The following is a 13,015-nucleotide window of genomic DNA, read 5'->3' as shown; positions in this document are numbered from 1 at the left end:
CCGTCGCGTCGCGTTTTACCGTCGTCTTTAATCATCGTCGACGAATAAACCGTTCTTTGCGCTGCCGCGGATGTTCCTAGGAAACCGGAACTTAGATTGTGGAAAGGAAACAACGGAATACATACCGCACCGGAGTTGCACGAAATGTTTAATCTCGCAAATTAACTCGTATAATCGGAACCGTAGAATCCAGGCTGTCTCGATGGCCCGTCGGATTTTCTATGAAGGTTTAATTAAATCTCTCCTCTGACTGGTTCACTCGAAACTCTCGGAATTCGAAACACACTCTATCAAGGGTTCGTAGAATTCCGCGTTGAAGAGATTCGCGGCGAAACATTGAAAACACACTTTCGCGCAGACAAGTAGGATCTTTTTTCATCCGATTCCTTGGCGGCCGGCTCTTTCAAGATTGATTCTGGAAATGATTTATATCGCATGCTTTTCTAAACGTCTATCCGTTTTCCCTTGTCTTTGCCGTTTCCATTCGTTTCCCCGCGAATATTGCGAAATCCTGCTCTCGGCGTTACACGTTTCCATATAAAAATAGGATTTTTCTAACTGGCATCTCACATCGACGCTGTCCAAAGTTTATTCGCGAATAAAATGGACTTCGTATCTTCCCTATTCTTTTCTATCTCGCATCATAGAACAAGCATGAAATGTAAAGTAAGAAACGCGTGTAAGGACAAGAGCACTCGAAACGCAGATGAGTTCTGACATTTTTTCATAAGTTCCCGACGTGTCGTGGAACGAGGCTAGATTAAATACTGAATTCGGTAGCTCTCGAGAGACCAGAACAGCGCATCGCTTGTCTCTCATAAATTTACTTATCCCTTCGCAACCTTCAGTCCCTCCTTCTCCGTTCATTTTTGTTTATTCCTCTTGCTGGCTGTTTCTTCTCTTTCTTTTTTTTTTCTTCTCTCGTCCATCGAGGAAGATTTAAGTGTTTAATAACGGACCGCCCTCACCGGGAAAAGATACAAGCATCTCGAGCATCATTCAGCGTTGCATCTTCGAAGTTGTCTTCTTTTTTCAATTTTCTTTTCTCTTTCCTCTACTCCCGTTTCTGCTCAGGCTCAGCGTCTGCGTAAATTGACGAGCTTCCGCAGGGGACATTTATTAATCGTCGCTGTCTGCGCAAGCAGCAACGATGGGAAATGAAATGAAATGAAATGGAACGGAACGATGGGTAACCGGTAACCGCGGGGAAAAGAAGAAAATGTAAAATCCTAGGAATATTCTATTCCTCCGGAACTCGTCTCCCAGTGTGTTGTCAAAACGGAAGGGCGAACATAATACCTTGACCACATTGTGTATTAAATATGCAGTTTTCGTTCGCTCATACACGACTTTGTTCGTCACGCACGTTAGTCCATGATCTTTTCACGACTTGTTTAAATAGCGACCTAAAAGAGAAACGGCAGGCTTTTTTCCAACTTTGCGTTGGCAAACCAGAGTCCCCTTTTCGGTATTTGCACAGTCCCCGAGCGAAAAACCTAAATCGCACAACGCACAACCCTTTGAGCCATTTCAAAACCTGCGCTATCCACGCGAGGATACATTTTCTGTTTGGATTCCATTTTGTAAGGACGCATGTATTCGAAATTAATATCAAAACGTCGGGTGTCGCCTCGTAACGTTGTCCGATTCATCAGCTCGTTAGAACAAACGGACGAACGTGTCTCGGGCGTAGGATTTTAATTAAGAAAACGTTCCCTTGTTTGTCATCAGTTAGCATTTGTTTGGCAGTCATGGCGGACGAGCCAGGTCGAGCCGTTACAACGAAAACAAACAGTGTACTCTTGTACGCTTCGTGTCGGTGCGAGTCTTCTCGCGAGAAAGATGCCCAAGAAAATTCCTGTCGGGGCGTAATTCATTGGCCCAGTAAACAGGGCCGATGACAAACGACAAACACCTAACATGTATCCAAGTTTCGCCCTCCTTTTCATTCGTAGCTCGCGGGTCACCGGCGGTTGTGTGGCCCCAGCTAGCACGGAGGACGCGAGAGGGCGAATACGTGAACCGCTAAGGGGTCGCTGGGTTTATTTGGACAGCGATCCACTCGTGGGAAGGGGAGTTAGGTGTGTTTTTCTAAATAAAAGAGAACCCCAGCACTCGAAAGCCACTGGTGTGGCGTACGCGTATGGCCGCGAGAACTCCTCTTTTTACGCCTTCGAAGAACCTTTTCCTTCATTTTCTCCTCCCTGGCAACGACGTGGGCGCCTTACCACTGGCATATTGCGACGGCGCATCGTCGGTCAGTAATCGTCGACCAATTTTTCACGGACCGTCGTGAAAATCTCTGACTAGGCTGCAATCTCTGCACAAATCCGATTCAACGAGTTGGCGAAACGACGTGTGCTACGTCATGCGAACTACCGTTCTCTCTATGTACACGCAGCATTATCGCGCGTTTCATTAGCACGGAACAGTCGTTGACAGCGATATTTGCACGGCTTTGAAACGTACACCTGCGCCATTAATCTTGCCCCCGGGATTCTCGAGAATCGTCGCCGTTGACTATGCTGAAAGTGAACCGAAAGCTCCAATGTCGAGTGCCATAAAACGCGGCCTCGGTCCCCCTTAAGAGGGAAAACGACGACGACCACGTCGACGACGGTGTAGTCGTACGTGATAAAGTAGTGAAAACCGAGGCGACCCTTTACACCACCCTGTACCGCTCCACGAGATCGTTTAAATTACTAATTCTTTGGTTACCGCGCGATAAGAGCGTTAATTGCCATCGAAGTGCAGCGAGATAGATAGACGTTGCCTCGTTACCGTCACGTTTTTCGGGCCAAATTCGTTTTATCATGAAAGCATAAATCCCACCCAGGTATCTCGGCGCACTCTGTTTGCCAGATAATACGCGACACCGATTTTGATTAAATAACTTGTTTTCGACGTGTTCGTCGCAATCAACCTTTCCTTGTTCCAGACAAGATCAAAGTAATCATCGAGTCGTAAAACGTACATCGCTATATTACAGAATTACGGTAATGATATAATTTTACATCAATCAGCGAGATAGATTGAGTTGAGAAAACTAGCTGGAGCACTTCCGACATTCTATAATTGAGTAATTGTAGAAGTTGAATGTGAAAACAATTTTGGCTTGCTGCATTCAAGATTATTGAGAAATTCTGTTTTATTCAACGAAAGTAGTAATATAAACAAAATCTTCAATGTCTGTATTAAATTAAATTAAAGACGTTACATGAGACATGACAATGAATATACCAGGTGCTTTTAAAAAATCATTAAGAATAATACTAACGTAAGAAAGGACATATCGTCGTTAACATAATGTAGATTGTTCATTAGTTTCTGATTCAGAAAAGATTCGATGCTGCAAAGGAAACATGATAACATGCTTCATTTGAATATCCATCATATCGGAAAGGAAGAAAGTTCCACCGGAGGATGTCGCATCCTGGTTGAGCTAAATATATAAAAATGCAAGGATGTGCACCGGGAAAAGAAAAGATGAAAAAGAAACGGTGAAGGAGGAGAGGTAAAAAAACCATCTGGAGAATCGGTTGATCTCGCGGAGAACCGCGAGATCGTGGCTTTTCCCACTCGGCGCGTTCGCGTTCTACCTGGATGCCGTGCCGAGTGACGCACCGGTGGCGCCCGAGCGGGGCCGAGCGGCGCCGAAGGCCGAGCCGAGCGCGTTCGAGTCGCTCCCCGCTACAGTCTGAAATCGGCTAGCGTGACGATACGACGTGCGGGAACAGTCGTTTAATGGTAACAGGCTCGATGCATTCGATCGTACGATTAATCTCGATAATATAATATCGGTTCGAATCCACGGGCGATCAGATTCGTGTGTTGGTGTCAGTGCCGAGAGATTTTGTGCGTAAATAAAGGAACGATCTTTCGGTGAGAGACCTTCGGCGTCGAGTGCGACAAGAAGAGTGTCACGATGCCAGCCCACGAGCATCATCGGGCTGCTGCCGCCGTTGTCTTTGCGTTGTTACCGCTTATAGGTGAGTGTTTGATAAATTGCTACTAGATAGAAATTTGCAAACGTCATGTGCACGCATTCCCACGTACGCGTTTTTACACTTTGCTCCTGGAAGGAGAAAGAGAGAGTGGGACCAAAGTCGCCGCGGTGTATACTCCGGCGTGGCACGCGATCGCTCAGCAGGTGGTTAACCAACGCGCAGTGCCGTGGAATTCGAACGGAAATCTCCGACGCCCGCCAGTATTTCACTAGTTCGAATCGTTGTGGAAATTATTGAGAGATCACGTACTAAAGTCCGTCCGGTATGCGTCGCTTTCGCCGTCGCGTCGGAGCGCGGCAACGGCCAATTCAAATTTTCAAGCGTCGCGGTACCGCCGGAACCAATTTCGTGCAAACGCGTAACCGTCGTCGTGAGTATAACAGCACGGTGCTCCGTGGGCGTATTGTGTTCCTGCCGGTTGCGTGACCATCTCGTGTCCGGTACGCAACATTTTCGGTTGCACCTGTGACTCTACCGGTCACAGATGCTCACGGTGCGTCACTCCGAAACGGAGTTCATCAACTCGGAGTCAGCAGCTATGTCAAAACGCGGCGTACGATATCGATATAAATGAGCGATATTATCAGCTCTGTAATCTATCGACCGATGACTCACGTTCGACACTTGTAGGAATGTACAAGGAAAATCTAATTGATTATCTTCAACTTGTAGTGCCGCTAAACTGATCGGTCGTCTGAAAATTTAATTTTCTTTTCATGTCAAACTAATTCGCGAATGGCAAAATATTTTCCGCTCCTTTTACAATTACTTCCTATATTTCTGGAATAATTTTTTACAAAGTTCTTGTGGCTATGACACATTTTTTAGCAGTAGATATTCGGTTTCTAGTACTGCTTCCGGTGCATTCCGCGTTACAAATATACCGGCTCGATTTCGAACACATCTAGGAATACAAATAGCAATTAGCTAGGCTTTCTGAGCCTCTTCAGGTATATAATCTCGATAGCATCGACGGTCGTTGGTAAAAATTAAAAAAGAGTCTGTGGCTTGTGAACCTAGGCTTAAGTAAAGAGGGTTCGGACACCTGAGCAAACGATTCTGTTGCACCTGTATCCGGACGGCTAGAGGAGACCGTGGAGGTGCACCTTACAACGGAGTCGGCTTTCCTCTCTAACAATAGTCAGGCCTCCAAGGGGCCTTGGTCTCGGGGGTCTGCTCTTCTCGTCCAAGGGAATCAGGGAAACGTTACCTGAACGAGAGTCAGGCTCCGTTGCCTCATCTTTGTGTTGATCTCCGGGCACTTTCCATGAAATTACATCGTCGGCCTCGACGGTCGTACCCAAGTCCGAATGCCTCCGGCCGTGCAAATTTCCGCCGGCCAGTTCGATACGTCCTCCTTTTCGTTTTCGTTCGATCGCCCACTTGCGATAGCCGAGAAGCATATTGCGAACATTCTGGTATATAAACTTACGAAATTCCAACATTCAGAATCCGACATATTTTTCAGCAAAACTTCCTTTGATTGCACAGTGCGGTCCTTAATATACGACAGGTAATTTAATATTAATTAAGAATATCAACCATGTTCTCCTATTGCTAGCACATTTAATAATGAGTCACTAAAAATGAGGCGTTTTAAACGAAAGTCAGTTCAATATTTTCTTGATAGGAAAATCAAGTTATATTTTCGTAAATTCGCAAGTTCGTGTCGATGAAGGAGAGAGTATATTCCAAGACCTTCACTCCGTTCTCTGTCATTCGTCTTCGTCTCGACGCCTCCGTCTCTGTCTCGGCGAGCGCTTCAGTCCGGTTTCCGCCGAGCCGGCTCGGAACCGCGGTGTCTTTTTGCTCCTCTTCTTTTTATCCCGTTGTGTCCCTTCACTCGGTACAAGCGTGCCTTGGCTCGGTCACCGGTTGTAATTTATAAATGGCCATCCGCGGTGCGCGTGGGAGCGGGGAGGACGGTGAAACGGTACCGTTTCAGTAGACCGTTTCACTTTCGAACCGCGTTCGGAACGGAGCACGGCGCGTCGCGCCCGGTTATAGAAATGCGTATTCGCAAACGCCGTTCTTCGTTGGTCGCTGGTTCCGAGAAAGGCGTTAGTTGCGTGTTGTGTTTCTTCTGAAATTTATTTGTCATTGTTCCGACCCGGCTATGACTTACGCATCTGCATTCTTCTCGCGCGGGCCCCTTGCGGGCACAAAGCGGATCGGTTCCAAGCGGAGAAAGTGTCGCAGCGACAATGCTGCGCGGCCGAGCGTGAATAGGAAAGGGACGTGTATCGCGCGTGTATAACAGCGGTGCGTTTCAGGTCGAGCAGGGCAGGAAATCGCGACGGACTTTGACCATTTTCCATACAAAGCGAAAAGAATTTCGCGTAGCCACAGTTGCAGTTGGAGATTTTATAGTCGGGGTGATAAACACGCGAGCTTTATCACTAGTTTTTATTATCGTAAATATCGGAACGGCTTTTGAAGTTGAGCTGCGCGGAGGACAATGCATGAGCCGCGAGTTCTTTGTCAATGTACATTAACATAGTTATCTCTAGCGTGATTTACGTTAACGATAACAATGAAAGAATTTATTGAACGTGCCGTGAGTATGATAAAACGCTCTTTGTGATCAATTTTATTTACTTTCTAGTTGTCATATGCGCATAAGGTTTGTTTAAAACCGAACCTTCAATCAGTTCTTTGAACGGGAATCCCTCCTTTTGCGAGGTTGTAAATAAAAATTCCATGGTAAATTGATTTTCGATATTCCACGCGTGAATTCGTAAGACACTTCTATTCAGAACAACCTTTCAAACAGGCTGTCAAAGCCCAGTATATAGCGCTGGTTGCCTTTAAAGCGAGGGCCGTATGTATCGCGTGCTCCGCCACGAGATTCACCGCGATTACCTTAAGAGTCGGCCGAGAAAAGGAAGAGGAAGGACGTGAGCGAAGCAATTGAGAATACGCGTGGAAAAACGCTACGATGGCCGGAAGATAAACGGTTCCCGTGGCTGACCTTTTCTTGTTTCACAATTGTAAAACGGCCGGGTATACTCGCGTGCAGCGATCGTCCTCTCGCGGTATTTTTTCCTCTCAAGTATGTGTGTACTGTACGTCATATATACAGTCAGCCGCGAGAATGAGAGCCACGCGTTGTCAGGCACTACCCAGGGTCATCGATCCTTCTCCTTTTTTTCCTTTCTACCATTTATTTTTTTCGTTGCATTGTTAAGCGGTGACCCATTGCCGGGGTCCACGGATTCCCAGGACCCATTAAAGTTCCATTCTCTGGCTGTCTCGCCATTATCGTACCGCACAAATATAACGAAGCAACCGTTAAACCTTTTAGAAGATTTTCAACTCTCTCGATATGTTACCTTTGTGATGCAGCTCGTAAACACGACTTATGGATCACGCTCAAAGCACTAAAAAAACAGACCACCGCGTATTAAATTGGAATATTTTTGTGTAAACATCCTGCCATTGTTTGATCATGTTTATTGGAAACGGGAGATTCAAGTTTAAACGTGAAAAATACAGCTGTTTTTGCGCGGGTTTTTAATTCTTTTTTTCACCGGAAGGAAACGCGGGCGAGTACAATAAAGTGGAAACACGGAGAGAATGCGGCGAGAATTGGGAGACGAGTTTAGCACCGTGGCTATTCGCGGGAGGGAAGGAGGAAGAGAGTGGGTAAAGAAAGCCCTTGATTATGGTTATTACGTGGTCTCCGCGATAAAATATTCCGGAGGAACCGAGGAACTTGCAGTGGCGCGACTTAATGAGTCGTGGTGGTTCCCATTTTTCCTGCCCCTTTTTTTTAAACTAATATGCCGGACTTCGTCTAAAAAAGACTAGCTTTCCGGAGTGGAATACCGGAGGCTTGGGCGGCCAGTCTGGCTGGAAGAAAAATGCTGCTGCTCGGTTTGCGTTTCCGCGGCTGATAATTAGCGATTTTTCGGCAGGAAATGAAAAACAAACATAAGGCACTCGCGACTCTTGTTTCAACAACGCTGTCTGGCGAAATAGCCGGGAAATTGAGAGAAGCGATGGAGAGTACACGGGACGGGTGCTACGGTTCCCGAGATGGAACAGAAACGATCGTTCACCTCTCGTTTCATCGCCTCGAAGCAGCGTTGGAATTTCGCTGGAATTCACCGTGTGATACCGTGGTACTACCATCGCTACGCGTACATACGTATACCAGAATGACCTCGTCTTTACCATATTCACGATGAACCAACGAAAATAACTCTTATTTTCATTCATCACAAATATTGCTTTAACGTGCTAGGCAAATTGCTCGCCCATTATTCCGCGTCTTTGGTCAACAAGACCCGTTCGAGTCTCTACTGGTTCTTTCCCATATATTGGAATATAATGGACCAAATTATCATTCATAAGTTTATATTCATGGAATTCTTGATGGAGTAGATTCATGATCTTTCTATTTTATTTAACAGGCTATTACATTCTTTTGTAAACATAAAATGAATGATCTGAATTTTTCATGATCGAAGTAATACTTGATGAAACAGCAGAAAATAACAATTCATTACAAAATTATGCAATTGTTCTACTTTGATACATTTCGCGAAGCTCGTTTAAAGTAATCGTTAACACGTGAAATTAATTTTCAATTCTTAAAATCAATTTCCATTAACGTTAACGATTTCAATGCATTAATAAACTGCAATTACGTTCCAACGACAGAAGTCAAATGAATTACTCAAACACGATACCTCGACAATGCAAAGAGCAAGATCAAACAAAAGAGCCCTGAGGAGAGACAGCAGGCACAAAAGGGTTCCTCGTGAATTCTCCCCCGTGGACGAAGTCGCGAATGATCATTTTCCTGTCATTAAGCACGGACTACTTAACGAGAAACCCAGTCGATCGACAGGAACACGTTTTTAATTACGATTTCTGATATACATAATCGATATTCAGCCTGGGGCCGCGGGCTGCGTCCTGGAATGTTCAATTCGCGCGTCCCGAACATTAATCAACTGGGAGTGGGAATGTCACAGGATAAAACCAGCCGAGGAATGAAACGCAGGAATGGAAGCTGAGAGACGAAATTGTATGGAAATCGTTGAAAATAATTTTCACCTGCCGTTGTTCGATCAAACGGTGTATTTCGAGTCGCTGCTATCTTATCGCGAGAAAAATTGCGTAGGTTGACGTGTGTGTCACGAAGAGATAATGCTTAATCAGCGACCGTAGTCAGTTAGAATTACGAACGTGTTCTGCAGTTATATGTGTTAGGACGAAGGAATGGAGTTACATCTATTAGGATGAAGGAATGGAGTTACATATGTTAGTCCCACGCTCGTAGGAATTTATCTGTTAAGAGATTCTCTTCCTTACATGCCTCTTACATACATAACGATTCTCCTGGATCGGATTCCGCTCCGTAATCTTGCTCGAGAAATTCCTTTCTGCAAACGAGAGTCGTCGGATTCGGTTATTGATGCCTCGAAATCGTTTACCGTCAGGGGAAATGGGAGTAACGAGGCTGTGGGAAATTTTTGGTGTGCGTTAACGCATCGCGAATATCGTCGCGTATTGTTATTAATGGCGCGGGATATCGAGTGCTTTATCGGAATCGGAACACGCGCGTGTTTCAAAATTCGTTATTTTTACTGAAAGCGCCACGCAACTGTTTCCCTGGATTATTATGGGCCCGGCTCCATTTGCGAGCGTATGTGGTCGCTATTAGCGAGCAGCTTTGACCGATGGAGATTTCCATGCAATACATAACCATTGCCATTCTCTTTATTAATTTCGAGCATATTACAAGTTTTTATGATTCGTTCATATTTTACGATATCGATCCATTTTTCTGATTTTCATGGCTATATTCTTGATGAGTTTGCAAGAGTATCCACGGTCTATCATGTCCCAACTTTGTATGAAGATATCCCCGTCGCTGTGACGCGGATATCTTCCCTGTTGCAAGACGTCTTTCAGAGATGCCACGTACTCTCATCTCCGAACGCGTTACATCATTGTCAGCGAATAACAGAGCGTCAAACCGAGAACCCGAGGCGCGAGCTTTGTGCGTCAGCACGCGTCTCCATTTGACTCCTCGCGTTTCGAACTATTAAGTTTCTAAACGAAAGTTGAATGCGTCTCTCGAGGGATTTATTCAACGGACGTGGCAAAGGGTCCCCGCGAGGAAGTGTTGCACGTACATAATGTGCCGTGTGTAATGTATGCTCGTGTCCGTGAAGATGAATGAATGGAAAGTCGGTCCCCGGGTAACGTTGCATCCGCGCGGAATCGGTTGCACGCGTTTGGTTCGCGCGCGAGCACACACTCCGACCGGTCTGTCGTGCCTCGGGGCTTCTTTAACGAGCCGAAGGATTCGGTGACGTCACTAGTAGACCGCCCGTAGGATTAACTAGCTAAATACTTCACGTGAATTAAGCCGACGCCCACCCACAGCTACGTCGCTGTGCAAGGGCTCCTCTTCTCCGTTCAGTTACTTTACTAAAATAACAGCCGGCTGTGTTATTTAATCACGCGCCTTAGGGACTATCTTGGGAGGAAGGGAATAGTCGTCCCTCTGTTTTCTCCTAAGTTTCGTTGGTTTTTCGAGCGGCTAGGGTTAGATGTGGTTTAGGAATTGCATGTAATTCCAGTAGTCTGGATGTTAGTTTTTATAATTCTGGCGCAAGTAACAGTTTAGGAAAATAAATGAAAACTTCTTCTGTTATCTTCTTTAAGATAAAATACGTTCATGAAAACGATCTTTATATTTAGGAATTTAACGATGCAATCCATTTGCGCTTGTTTAATTCTCCATTGTGCTCTTCGAGAAGTGGCTATTGGCTTAAAAGCAGAGAATTTATTACCATCGCTAGAGACGGGGGACAAAGAAAACGATCGTGCAAGAAACAGTCCATTTAGAATAGAGCGGAGTAACGCAATTCCATTTTCTCTACTGTACGAAATCGTCCTGTCGCACGACAACGGTAAAAATGTGCTCCAAACTTCTTTCACCTCGCTTGTTTCCGTCACTTAACAACATCTATCACTGGCACGCGGTTGCACAACGGTACTCCCTCGTAGGTGGAAAAAAAAATGTGTCCGTGCTCAAGTAACAATTAACTAGTACACAGAGTCTATACCCCCATCGATTTCGTTCAACGAGCAACAGAATTTATCGTCGAGCAACAGCGATTAAAAGATCGTAGTTTTCGTGTCTATTGTCCCGTTTTATACCGTCGTAAACGTTGTCCAGGCATCTCGTAAATGTTTGCTTCTGGAAAAATAAGTCAGGCCACGCAGCTCTGTTTTACGATCCTGCGTTTCCCAAGCGGACAAATTACAGTCCGCCTCGGAACGGTCCAAGCCGTTGCCACGATTCTTCTCTTTATATATTTTTTTTCCCCTTTCCCAGGAGACGTCGTCGTCTCGACGCCTTGGAAGAACGCGGTTTCAGCCCCTACCACCGGGAAAAATCGTTATCGTAGAAATAGGCTTTAATTAAAATATTCCGACCAGATGACGACTCCTCGCGTCGTCTTCTTCTCCTTTTCCTCCTCCTCTTCTTCCTTCTGCTCTTCTTTCTACTGCGTTTGTTCGTAACGCACGGTTTCCGAGGTTCGTTGAACCTCCCGCTCGGGGAAAGTCGCGTAGCGAGAACGATATTACATTTTCCCGAAGTAATTTCGATGCCGGTTGTGCGGACTTCGCTCGTTGATGTCGATGTGCTCTTCCGTAGTCTATAAAGACCTGCGGGGGGGCAGAATAGTAACCATTAAATTTGATGAATAACGACTGCCGGGAAATATCTCGTGAATATATTTTCTCGGTAAATTAAGTCGTCTGCCTGGGTTGATTAACTCGAATTGAGTGGACCGACGTTGGTTGAGTGTCTCACTTTCGAACTCTTTCCCCGGCGATGCTTCAATTCTTGATTGCTGGGATTTCGTTCTGAAAAATCAACTGAGAGAGACAGAAAGGCAGTAATAAATGCTTGGTGACTGTACACTATTATATATACAGTTCGGTTATTAAATTATGATTTCATTCTCGTTTTGAAGATATTAATTAATTGGTGGCCGTTGAATCGAGAATGGACATTATAAATATTGATTGCGCTCGGAGTTTACATTCAACTATCGAGGTAATTGTTATTGTCGTTGCAATTTTATCACGCTGATATCTAAACTTATCACGTATTCCGAGAGCTCGGACGCGGTACTCCTGTAATTTCCCATGGCACCTACTTGGAACGTTACTCAGCCGGCATTGTCCACTAAACAAAAATTCCGATCACAGCCTCGTCGATCACAATAGATCACGCACTCTCGCGCGTCCGGAGAAATTCGAATTCAGGATCCACGCGCTGTGTGGGTATACGCGCAACATAGCCGCGAGACGTCCCGGGCTCGGCGCAACGAATGTAAAATTAATTATCCCTTAATCGTGCGGGAGACCGCGCGCATGAGATTCAGGGCCGCTTAATTTGAATGCTTGTCAAAGTGACGTGACTGGATGACGCACACCCACACGCACACACGCGTACTAGCCCTCTTCGCAGACACGCATAGTAAAAACGAGAAAGCTTAAAGAGAACGAGTGAGGGAGGACTGGGAGAATCGAGACACTCGAAAGGGGGAGAAGAGATAGGGGATAGATAAAAAGGAAAGGAGACCGGCCGCGTGTTTTGTGAAAACCTGTTTTGGGTTTCTGCCAGCAACCTGCCGTGTGCACCTGTACGAACAAAGAGATCTCCGAAGAGGGAGAGAGCCCCACGTTCGGCTTTTCAACGACCACCTCGGGGCCTTTTCCTCCGTGATAGACGCCGTCCAACCGTTATACCGGGTGTCCCACGGACCGACCCTTCACCGTCAAACAGGCGAACTTGCCTAACCGCGTGCGGCGCGTCCTCGAACTTCCAAAACGTTTCCTCCCACTGCGTTCCCTGGAATAACGACTCCGATAAATTATCCCCCTGTCCTCCGTCCGGCGGTTTCGTGTCTAGAACGTCGTCGTTGCACGACCTCGGTACAGTTATCTTACGGAAATCAAGATTTACCGCT

The 13,015-nt window shown here is 45.8% G+C and overlaps 1 protein-coding gene across 1 annotated transcript in view; it reads left to right on the top strand.

Annotated features, from left to right (window-relative positions):
* Positions 1 to 3,684: 3,684 nt before the first annotated feature.
* The window catches only part of Fas2 (neural cell adhesion molecule fasciclin 2), a 102,874-nt gene continuing 93,543 nt past the window's right edge, over positions 3,685 to 13,015 (top strand). The window contains exon 1 of the mRNA XM_018023654.2: positions 3,685 to 3,989. Within this exon, the coding sequence (XP_017879143.1) occupies positions 3,926 to 3,989 (64 nt within the window). The 5' untranslated portion in view covers positions 3,685 to 3,925. The remainder of the gene's footprint in view (positions 3,990 to 13,015) is intronic.

This window comes from Ceratina calcarata, unplaced genomic scaffold (assembly GCF_001652005.2).
Source record: "Ceratina calcarata isolate Rehan_Ccalc_2016 unplaced genomic scaffold, ASM165200v1 scaffold309.2, whole genome shotgun sequence".
NCBI classification, from domain to species: domain Eukaryota; kingdom Metazoa; phylum Arthropoda; class Insecta; order Hymenoptera; family Apidae; genus Ceratina; species Ceratina calcarata.
The sequence above is the reverse complement of the archived record's forward strand: the minus strand, read 5'-3'. Positions and strand labels throughout refer to the sequence as shown.